This window comes from Alternaria arbusti (assembly GCF_024043155.1).
Source record: "Alternaria arbusti strain BMP 1465 chromosome Unknown scaffold_2, whole genome shotgun sequence".
Classification (NCBI taxonomy): Eukaryota; Fungi; Ascomycota; class Dothideomycetes; order Pleosporales; family Pleosporaceae; genus Alternaria; species Alternaria arbusti.
This window is the reverse complement of record NW_026249942.1, coordinates 1161350-1172169: the sequence shown is the minus strand read 5'-3', so window position 1 is coordinate 1172169 and position 10820 is coordinate 1161350. Positions and strand designations below refer to the sequence as shown.

Below are 10820 nucleotides of genomic sequence, written 5' to 3'. Positions count from 1 at the left end.
CAACGTTCTATGTTTGGCCGTGGGGCTTGAAAATACGATGAAGCGAGCTATGTGGCGGGAAAAAGTATGGGCCGTGAATCTGAATATGGTCGAGACACCCGAGGCGAGGCGAGGCACAAGAAGCAATGCGCTGTAAGGCTTCCATTTGTGGATCAGACAAGCAGTATAGCGAGTAGATCATGAGAGCTCAGCGTTACTTTTGAGCCCAACCCGTGTTCCCCTTGGCGTCGTTCGGGCACCGAGGCGGGAGAAGGAGATGAACTAAGCCACACAATGTTCGGCATCATCGACGTTGCGAAAAGATCTGCAGACGCAGCATCCGCGGCATACATGCCGTCGCCGTTTTCGCGTTTAAGGTTTTCCCGAGGATATGCAAGTACGTGCCGGAGTATGCCAAGCGACACGATTGTACATCATTAACGTATCCAGTGTGATGGTGGCATTGCCATACTTGTTTGCGAGTCAGCTTCGAGGAATGTGGGACCACATGTGGTATCTGTGTAGCCTTATTCTGAATCAGCTACCATATTTCGATACCTTGAAATGCGGGGCTCATAGCCTAATCTTTTGTTGTTGTGATGGTTCGTATTTTGCTGCCGTGAGTGCCGTGTGCGTAGGTAGCCCAGAGACATGCTAAGCTCCCAAGATCGCGTAGAACCGTTCGCAATAGTGGCTTAGACGAAGCAGGCGACTGCATGTTCTCCTGACTGTGTGGAGATGATGAAGAGAAGGCTGCGCTGTGGAAGCTGAGGTCATTGGCAAAGTGGTGTTGAGGCGTCGGGATAAGCACTGGTTAGCGCTGACACCTCCCGCACACTTGGGCATGGCATCCGGCTAAAAAGAGGCCTGGCGCCGATCGCTCAAGACCACTTCTACTCCAGAGTAATTCCAACTGAGGGCTGACAGTCGTTACTGGCGGTGTTGTGGCGACACAAGGGAGCTATGCAGCTAGATGTCGGATGCGTGTCTTTCCTACCCGTCGGATCACAACCATACCACGCTGTCTGTCAGTACCCACATCGCGACTACCACATTGCTCTCAAGATGGGAATACGGCAAAGAAGAACTTATAAGTGACGCGCTATAGGCCGTTCATCGATAATGCAGCACATGGCACGAGTCATTGAGTGACATGTTGTTTGGCAAAAGAAACCTTATGGGCCAGGCTCAAGGCTTCTACCGCCACATCGTCAGCAGTCCTCGGGTACATCCTACCGAACTCAGAAGGGTACAAAAATTGCTGATAAGGGTTGAAAAGCTAATGCGACATGCACAGCTAGTTTCGCGGTCTGTTTAGTATCGTTCGTCGATCTTGAGTGCAGATTCCAGGTCTTGACACCTGCTTGCGACACATGCCCTGCGCCCACATCATCTCCTGGCCAGGTCCCCGGATCTTTCTCTTCATATGTTTGGAAACAGTATCCTTCAGCCTGTTCTGAGGCATCGAACGCCTCTAATGGAGATCGCCGATGCACCGCCAGCAACTAGTAACACCGCACCCGCCGCAGTGCATGACGAATCGTAGCCAGTCGGCGCTGCAATCCTCACAGTTCCCCCCAGTCACACGTTGCCAAACGTGCAAATGCTCAGCGGGCTCTGGTTCTGGAGCGGAGGCTGGCTGGCCGACTGGATCAGGGCGAGTCAGGAACTCCTCATCCCACTGTGGGCATCTGCATGTTTTCCAGGGCACGCCGCAAAGGTAGCAAAACTCATGACCGCAGCGGCAGTACATATGGAAGCAACCCTGGGAAAGCTCCACCATGTTCCTACATTTGGCGCATTGCTGCCACTTTGCCCGCTTCGCTGCATCCATGAGGAGTTGCACATCTGGGTCGCTCGGACACAGTCCGTCATGTGCGCGGTGTTTGCACTGCACGCAGGTCGTCTCGTTGCAGTCGATGCAGGTGCCTACATCGGCGCTGATATCTTTGATCCGAATGAAAGCGGTGCAATCGATGTTTGCGCAATATGTCGGATTGGGTGTCGCGAGCTCCTCCACCTTGAGGTCGAACTTCTTGACGTATCCTCGCGGAAGCATGGTACGACATACGTCCAGTGGGATTGGAATATTGCAGCATTTAGGAGGAAAGATCGAGACGTCTTCGAGGGCCCTGATGAAGAAGTTATGAAGACAGATTCGACAATAGCTATGAGCCACAGGCTTGCATTCGAGCGTCAGAGTGTCTATGGTCGGTATTTTGTCGAGACACGCCTCGCAAAGAGTGAGGGGCTCTTCCGGGTATGGTTCTGAGTCGTAGTAAGCTCCTTCTTCTTCGGTATCGCTTGTCTCATCGGGCTCGTTTGACGTTTGCGAACCCATTTCGTATGCGTGTATTTCGGCATAGAGCTCCTTTGCACGAGCCCACTGCTCATTGGTACCGAGAGAGCGATCGTTGGACAGGTTCGTAGCGTAGGTCGAGCTGAGCACGAATTCTGGGTCAAAGCGAGCTGGTGGTCGGCAATGGCCTGCCTTTCTTCTTCGAGAAGTCTTCCGAATTCTGCGTCAGTCTCACGCTCTGTTTGGGGGAGCTCGCGCGCCATCGCGTCCGGGTCGAGGACTATGCCGAGTGTTTGGGTCATTGGAGGGTGTGTGTGTGTCGCGCCCATTAAACAATGGGAGGGATGAGAAAGAGGTCGCGTCGCTGAGATTTCCAGAAAACTTTGTGGGCGCTGAGTTCCAAGGTTGAGTTGGTGATCATAGCAACGCTACTGCGTTTGTCTTCCAGATTGGGAAACCCCTGATTCCTCTGTCACCGGTGTAAGAGCGCTGCCACAGCATCTTCGGCTAAGGGCTCCAACCTCTGTAGGCTAAAATCAAGCTGCTGCATCGCGAAAAAGAATTCAATATGACTACAGATTTATTTAGCATTACAAGGAGCATGCCCCAGCAGGGTCGCTGTGGTAGACCTTGTCATCCTTGGATAACGCCTTTGGCGGCTGTGTGCACAAGCCCGTATCTCATCCTAGATGTGGGAGATAGTGATGAGTTTGAGAGTATGAGCTAGACACGCTCAAGCTCTGAGTGAACGAACAGGCAACGTCTTGCGAATACGTTGATAACCATAGTCGCTGATTGAAGGTCTCGCGGAGCGTTGCTACTGGGAACAAATGACCATGCTGATCATCTGTTGGAACCGAGACCAACTCTTGTTGTAGGCTTGATCCTTGGCTGCGAGTATTATGCGACAAATTTTTTGTGATATGAGACGGCGAAGAACGAGTTGCATTGTGAGTTTTGGCCGATGCGGCGCGCTGGCGATGACATCATCACCATCCTTAGGTGCGTACCAGCCTGTCGGCCTCTTTCCTGGCAACCACGATCCAACACCGCCTTTACATACGCGCCTTCATCTCCTCAACGTTGGATATTTCATCCTTCAGACTTGGTCACTTTACCGCGATCCTTCACGGCGTCGACTTGCGACCCCAGCAGCGATCATGCAGTTGGTGTTTCGTCTCGCCCCACCCCAACGTTTCAACGTGCCGCGCGCAAAGCACGTGAGCATGAGCGCGCATTTCTCCATGACTCCATCCGCATACGGCGTAAAAGTCGACTCAGGGTATTATCCTGTGGCTATTTAGCCGTCTTGTCATTCTCCGACGAACATGTTCATATCCACACTCGAGCCGTTGTTGATACCTCGACCCTGGGTTGGCAGACCCGCATTGTATCTTAAGCTGCAGATTCTTGAGATTGCAGAGGATGCCATCATTAGATTCTGCAGCCATACCCTATCGCACCATCATCTCCGAAGCAAGGCAGGTGCCAAAGCAAGTGCGATCGAGAAGTTGTTGCGATCCATCTCCTGCAAGCTCCGCTCCAGCCATCGCAATGAGCAGTTGCAATGCGTTCACAACCACACCAATGTGCAGTCTGCTGCGCGGGACAGTGGCGCCAACACTTTACAGAGGATGCCTCAGAGCCCCTGCAATGTGAAGGATTCTCGCCTCGTCCAATGTCAAAACAGCACTAAGCTCTACTCGGCTCGAACTCCATGCACAGTGCATCTCCACCAATCAGCGCTCCACATGTCAAACCTGTCAGTCGTCGTTTGACCCATGGACCTGGTTCTGGTTCCCAAGAGTTCTGTTCTTGGCCTAGGTATCCATCCTTCGTTCATCTATCCGAGTGTGGCTGCAGACACATAGCGCCCCGGCGTCAGGTTCGAGATTGGACCGGTGGTAAACGAAACGGCTAGCTATGCAGCGTGCCACATATTCCTCGGCTTCACGGCTGGACTCATCTCCTGCGGTGGAGGATATAAGTCTTCGAGCTCGCCAGACTTGGAACAGTAACGCAGCTGCGCTGGACATTCTTTCACTACAGGACTTCGTCATTCATTCGTTCTTTTGCCTTTTCAGTCACTCTTTTGTCAACTTTTGACTCGTCACTCATTCCAAACATCACTACTCGCATCAATATATACACTATGAAGTCCGTAGCTGTCCTCCCCGCCATCCTGGCATTGGCCAACGCCCACGCCACTTTCCAACAACTCTGGAAGAACGGAAAGGATCTTGAGAGCACCTGTGCCAGGCTGCCACCTTCCAACAGCCCCGTCGAGGACTACACAAGCACGGCGCTGCAATGTTAGTACCCCTCAAGTTCCCGCTTTGGATCTGTGCTGACACCAATCTAGGCAACGTTAGCCCTGCTCCCGCTGAGGGAAAGTGCGACTTTGAGGCTGGTGACACAGTCACTATCGAGATGCACCAGCACAACACCCGTGACTGCAAGGAGGAGGGTCTTGGTGGTGCTCACTGGGGTCCCGTCCTCGCATACATGTCCAAGGTTGAGGATGCTGCCACTGCCGATGGTTCCAGCGAGTTCTTCAAGGTTTACCAGAACACCTGGGCGAAGAACCCAGATGCCACTCAGGGCGACAACGACTTCTGGGGCACCAAGGACCTCAACTACAACTGTACGTACGGTATCATGTCCTCTGAATACTACGGCTAACAATACAATAGGCGGCAAGCTCGACTTCACCATCCCCAAGAACATCGCTCCTGGTGACTACCTCCTCCGTGCTGAGGCTATCGCCCTTCACGCTGCAGGCCCCGCTGGTGGTGCTCAGCATTACATGACCTGCTACCAGCTTACCGTCACCGGTAGCGGAACCCTCGAGCCCAAGGGTGTCACCTTCCCAGAGGCCTACTCCAAGACTGGTCCTGGTCTTGGTTTCTCCATCCACGCCGATCTCGACTCATACCCCGCTCCTGGCCCTGCTCTCATCGCTGGTGGTACTGAGGCTACCCCCGAGCTTCTCACATTCGGCGAGCTCGCTGGTGCTCCTGCTGCTACCGCTACCGGCGGTGCTGAGACTCCTGCTGCCTCCACCCCGGCCTCCGCTGTCGCCTCTTCCACTGCTGCTCCCGCTTCCACCAGCGCTGCTGCCGAGGCTGAGCCTTCTTCGGTTGCCCCAGTCGAGGTCTCTTCTGCCGTTGAGAGCTCCGCTGCCGCTACCTCTGCCGCCGCCACCTCTGCTGCCGCTTCTTCTGCCGCTGCTCCTGAGGTTTCCAGCGTTGTCGCCCCCTACCCCGTAGCCAACAGCACCTCTTCGATGCTTCCTGGCACCGTCTCCAGCGCTATCGTTGCTCCTACCACCATGCTCACCGCTGTCCGCCCCACTCCTACCGCTGAGCCATCTGGTCCCATCAAGGAGTACTACCAGTGTGGTGGCCAGGGCTTCAAGGGTGACAACAAGTGCGCTGAGGGTCTTGAGTGCAAGGAGTGGAACCCATACTACTCCCAGTGCGTCAAGCCTGAGGCCAACAAGCCCGGTCCTTCCAAGGGTCCTATGCCCTCCGCTCCTGCCCCTAAGCCCACTGCCGTTGCCCCTAAGCCCACCGGCGCTGCCCCCAAGCCTACTCCTGAGGCTCCCAAGCCCTCAGCTGCTAAGCCCACCCCTGCTGCTCCGATCGAGGCCGAGCCTACCTCCGTCGCACCCGAGGCTGTTGAGCCCACCAAGCCTGCTGCTTCATCCGCACCCGCACCCTCAGCCGGTGCTGGTGAGAAGACCTACACCCTCGAGACCTTCATCGCTTTCCTTGAGCAGGAGGCTGGCACCGAGTCTGCTGCTAAGATCCGCCGCATGATTGAGGCTCTCCAGTAGACAATCTCGCAATTCTTGCGATGTTCATCTTGTATATATACTTACTCTAGATGGGTAACTTCGATTCTTGTAGCGATGTTTTTGGAATGATACTTCTACTTCTTCACGATCATTACTTTGCCCTGCAGACTTTGTCATCATGTCAATTTCAGGCCGTTCTGTTTATCCATTGAATCGGATACATACCGATGCAATCCATTGATGCTCTTGTGCTGTGTGTATTCCCCTCTACAGGTTGCCGCGGCCAATTTGAAGACGACTCAGGTCTCGATAATGCGCCACTCGAGACTAGTCGCTTTCGTGAGATTAATGCCACTAGGTGCGGCCACAGCTCGTCGTGTCGCAGCTTAGAGTTTGCAGTATACATGATGTGAAATACGCACAAATAGGCAGTCTATAAGATTATGCATCCTAAAAACCCGAGTTATTTGTAGAATGCGATACGCGTTCCGTAGCATACCGTAGAGGTATCTGCCCCATAAAACGTTGATGAGCGACAAGTCATGCGATATCGTATGCCTTAGAGCTGCTCGATCACCACAACACCAGTCGATCTCGTATTGGTGTTGCCGTGCAGATACCGCGTTTTGCATGCGCTCAATCTTATCTCTCTTGCATTTTGATCAATTACAAGCGTCGTAACCCAGAAGGTGTTGGAGCTGTTGTAACAAAAACCATTGCTTTTGATTCTATACCGCTATTTCGCCCTCTAAAACTGTGAATGCCAATCTTTTCTCGACCAATCGACCAGGACCCCAACCCATGCTTGAAGTCCACTCCGATCCCTCAATGACAACCGCTAATCCTCGTCTTGGACTTCAGAGATCTGCATCGATGATTCGGTTGCCCCGGACTGACCTCCAGGCGTTTGCCATGTGTAGCGCCTTCCACAACAGCGGAACTCCGTGATGAAGTGACGAAATCTCTCCAGCCCGGTCGCCTTGATAAACCCGAGCATGGTTGCGGCTTTCTCATCAGGCGTGAGATCGATGAAACAGGCGCAGCGTAGTCCAATGATCAGAGATGGCCGGTTACGAGCGCCGGGGGTGTCGTGGACATTGCCCATTGTCAGAGTGACAGAGGCAATGTCACGCTCAACGGCCTCGAGACCCTTTGGCGGTTTGGCCCAACTTTTCACCAAAGCAGTGAGCAGGTCGCTAGTATTCCAACGGCTTTCGTTTCCAAGGTAAGGCTCAGTAAGCCAAGGAAGCGACCCCCGTTGCTTGGAAAGCTTTCTCAGCAGCGGCAGGATATCCAACCCCACATCCGAAATGAGGGGTCGCTTGACGATAGCCTTGAGCGACTTTCCAAGAGCCAATGCATCCTCTGTTGTGCCAAAATCGCAAAGGTATCGATCAAGATACTGCGCTGAGATGGTGAAAGGTAGAGTTCTATGTTGTAGAGGGCGAAACTCCTGACGCAATAATTGACAAGTCTGGACAAGACCCCAGTATTTGCGCTTTCCATGCTCTGCTATCCGGTATTCATCTGACTTGACCTGCCAGCTCTTGAGTTCCTCAGTCGTCGGGCAACGGTCCATGATGGTGTGCTGCATGTCAATGTGAATGAGCTTGAGTAACTCGTATCTTAGACGGATCCGACCACCATCAAGTTGTTGCATTGTGTCCGCTAGGGCGAATTCGTAGATACGATTTCTGATCTCTATTCGAATGGTTAGTACCTCCATCTCTCGAAATCAAGAACTTCGTACCTCCAGGTAGATTGAGAAGTGGAGACTTGTTGTTGACAACGTTCTTACGAGCCCGCTTAGGAGGGGGGCCCTTGAGATCAAGAAGTGCGTTGCCTTGCCGCTTTGATCTGTTAAGCGGTTAGTCTTGAAGCTGTTGAACGGATAGTGGACGCTTACGCCATGGCTCTTGGGTTGCGACTTCTCGTTCAAACTTGGAAAGGTTGATCGTATCGTGGTGGAGGTTGCAGCAATAGCAGCTTATATTAATCGACTTCTCCTCGCTTATACGGTTGTTACTAGTCGGTGTGGCACGTGCGTATAGTCGGATTGAAGGTCAAGGTGATCCATGGATAGTAAAGGTGAGAGAAGATTTATATGGTACTGCTGATGTTACAAACCGGTCTGGTGAACCGATTACCCGATGCGACACCGGGCTCATCTTTTGGGCGGTAAGCGTGCGGTACTCCCAGTGACGTAGCTAAGTTTTGATACTTCCAGCCCCACAAGCCTTTAGACGAGCCCTCTTTCCGTAAATCTCTCCCCAAATCTCCTGGAGGGTTCGTATTTACCACCGGTGTATTCGGATTACGAGCAGTAAACCGATTCCATCCCATATTCAAGACGACATCTCTCATGTCAATGTATCGCTCCGTCTCTGTTAGGTTTCGTACAAACTGCAGGTTTAACTGAACTGTGAGTTTCGCTAGACAGATTACTAACCTTGTTTGTTTGAGCATAATCTTGCGTGGAGAATACAGCAAGAAGTGCTGCCATAGCATGCGCGCCTGGTCCCCTGATAATGATGACGGGTATCTAGATGTTGGGAGGGTTGTACCAGTAAACCATGTATGTCATAGGTGCGAACGTAGAATGAAACCCCGCCGTGATCTCCAGCAATGGTTTTTGGCATTCTCGGAAAGAGCAGACAAAAGCTTGTAGGCAAGAACGCGATAGTTGAGAACGACGTGTCATTTTCGTGAATGAGGTCGCTTTCGCGCGATCTGCGAATATTGGGTGGAGACGTCAAGGACGGAGGCGAGGTCATGGTGTTGGTGTGTAGGTAGAGCTTGTTTCTTTGGAGGGTGGGCGTGGCACTGTTGTTACAAGGGTGGATGACGTTCGCAGCTTCCCTTTGAGGTTGGCAGCCGAAGGCCTTTTCGCCCAGATTTTCGCGCTTGACGTCAGCGGAATCAGTAAGGAAGCTACTTCCAACATGTATCGTCGAGACCACCATACTATCATGGTATGTTCCAGGTCCCTCGAAGCATAACGTTGCGACCGACGTGACATCATGTGGGCGTATTCACTGTACTGAGCATTTCTATGCATTGACCATCACGATCCTGTACATCTCCAGGGCCATACGTGCATTACTACACTATAGAATCGGAGCCAATCGAAGGATTGCGGCTTCTGAGACTGCACGAGACTGATTCAAATCTTGGGCTACCACAGATAACCTTCGGATCTCGACACCCGCCTCCCTTGTCTTGCAGATGCATCCCAAGACCTCAGTTACGAACTAGCACGACTTGCGTTGGGTAGTCTCCGTACCAACCAGCCGCATGAGAGCAAAAAGTGAAGCTCTCACCCCCACAACGAAACCGTGTCAACATGCCGTTGAGCTCTTGCAGTTCGAAGCGATAGAGCAACATACTCATGTGAGCTTCCATGACATGTAGGTTCTGCGACGGGAAGAACTTTGCATCCAGATCCAGCACCAGCATCGGAATGTCGTGCGATCGTAGGTAATGTTCTGCTCCCATACTATTGACGACAGTAACTTTGATGATGCCAGTTTTGGCTTTGGCAAGACCACCTGTATCCTTCTGAAACTCGCAACAAAGTATAGCTAACAGAATGTCTCGGTTCCAGTGTCGCTGTCCACCGTATGTTACGCGGGAGTTGTCCAGTCGCGGTTGCTTCAGTTCACGGAGCCTCTCCAAGAAAGGAAGCAGGTCCGCTCCATCGTCCGAGAGTGGGACTTGCATGATGTTCGCAACAGACTGACCGATGCTCTGTTCTTCTTCGTTGGATCCAAAAGCGGCGAGGTACTGGCCAGCATGCAGATCAATACAGAACCCAACTTCACTCATGTAGATGGGCCGGAATTCTTCGCGCAGCATACGACAGGCCTGGGTCAAACCGAAGTAAGGACGACGTTCGTGGGCGGCTATCCATTGCTTGACGCTCTTGTAGCGCTTGCGAGATTTGATGGAAGTGTACTTGATGTGGATGGGTTCATCATTGCGGAAGTTCCGATACCCAGCTCCTTCACGTTTCGGTGCTTTTGAAGTCTTGCCCTTCTTGTACTCTTTCACGTCTTCCATGATGAACTCGTAGATGCGGTTTCTCAACTCTGCTCATCCAGTTAGCTAGACTCTAATGGTTCCTTTGATGATGTCACTCACCTCCAGGGAGCTTCAGCAGCAGAGACTTGTCGTTGATCACCTCTTTGCGAGCGCGCTTGCGGCGGGTGCTTGTCGCAGCAGCAGGCCCGCCATCAACGGCAGGCTCGATTGCTCGCTTTCTTCCACTGACAAGTTAGCACAAGAGTGGTAGTAGGGTTGCTGAGTACTTACGCCATGTTCACTCGCGTCGAGATGTGCCACTCGCGGGGGTTGATGGTGTAGTGGTGTAGTGGAGCAAGTTAGGATCCGGCGGAACTAATGCCATAAGCTCCAAGGCGCCTGTATGCGTCGCCTGCGTGATACGATGAAAGTGAGTGGTGATGGTGAGAAATTGTACGAGGATGATGGTGAAGATGAACCTGCATTGTGACGCAATCGGAAAATGACCTCAGAGTCCTCATCAAAGTCTCCAGGTTCAGAGGCTAGGCTGGAGAGTCATATCGTCTAGCGTCCGTCTTGTGAAAAGTTCTAGACGTGTCTTCGAGGAACCGTCTATAGTTTGAGGTAGCGTCGTTCGTAGGCAGCACACTGCCACACCGCCTCCTTTTACCCGCGAGTTCAAGATCGTTTTCTCATCTACTCGAATCGGTCTTTCTCTTGTAG

At 52.5% G+C, this 10820-nt stretch overlaps 3 protein-coding genes across 3 annotated transcripts; 1 reads left to right on the top strand and 2 right to left on the bottom strand.

Annotated features, from left to right (window-relative positions):
* Positions 1–4430: 4430 nt before the first annotated feature.
* On the top strand, positions 4431–6116 carry J4E86_001968 (uncharacterized protein; the record flags this gene model as incomplete). The annotated part of the gene is made up of 3 exons (XM_051442531.1): positions 4431–4590; positions 4641–4922; positions 4972–6116. 3 exons carry the CDS (start codon positions 4431–4433, stop codon positions 6114–6116), a joined length of 1587 nt encoding a protein of 528 aa, XP_051306119.1.
* Positions 6117–6915: 799 nt separating this feature from the next.
* J4E86_001967 (uncharacterized protein) lies at positions 6916–7988 on the bottom strand (the record flags this gene model as incomplete). Its single annotated transcript, XM_051442530.1, has 3 exons — positions 6916–7778; positions 7828–7934; positions 7984–7988. 3 exons carry the CDS (start codon positions 7986–7988, stop codon positions 6916–6918), a joined length of 975 nt encoding a protein of 324 aa, XP_051306118.1.
* A 1329-nt stretch (positions 7989–9317) lies between these two features.
* On the bottom strand, positions 9318–10393 carry J4E86_001966 (uncharacterized protein; the record flags this gene model as incomplete). The annotated part of the gene is made up of 3 exons (XM_051442529.1): positions 9318–10165; positions 10218–10342; positions 10389–10393. The coding sequence occupies 3 exons, from the start codon at positions 10391–10393 to the stop codon at positions 9318–9320; spliced, it is 978 nt and encodes a 325-aa protein (XP_051306117.1).
* Positions 10394–10820: the final 427 nt, after the last annotated feature.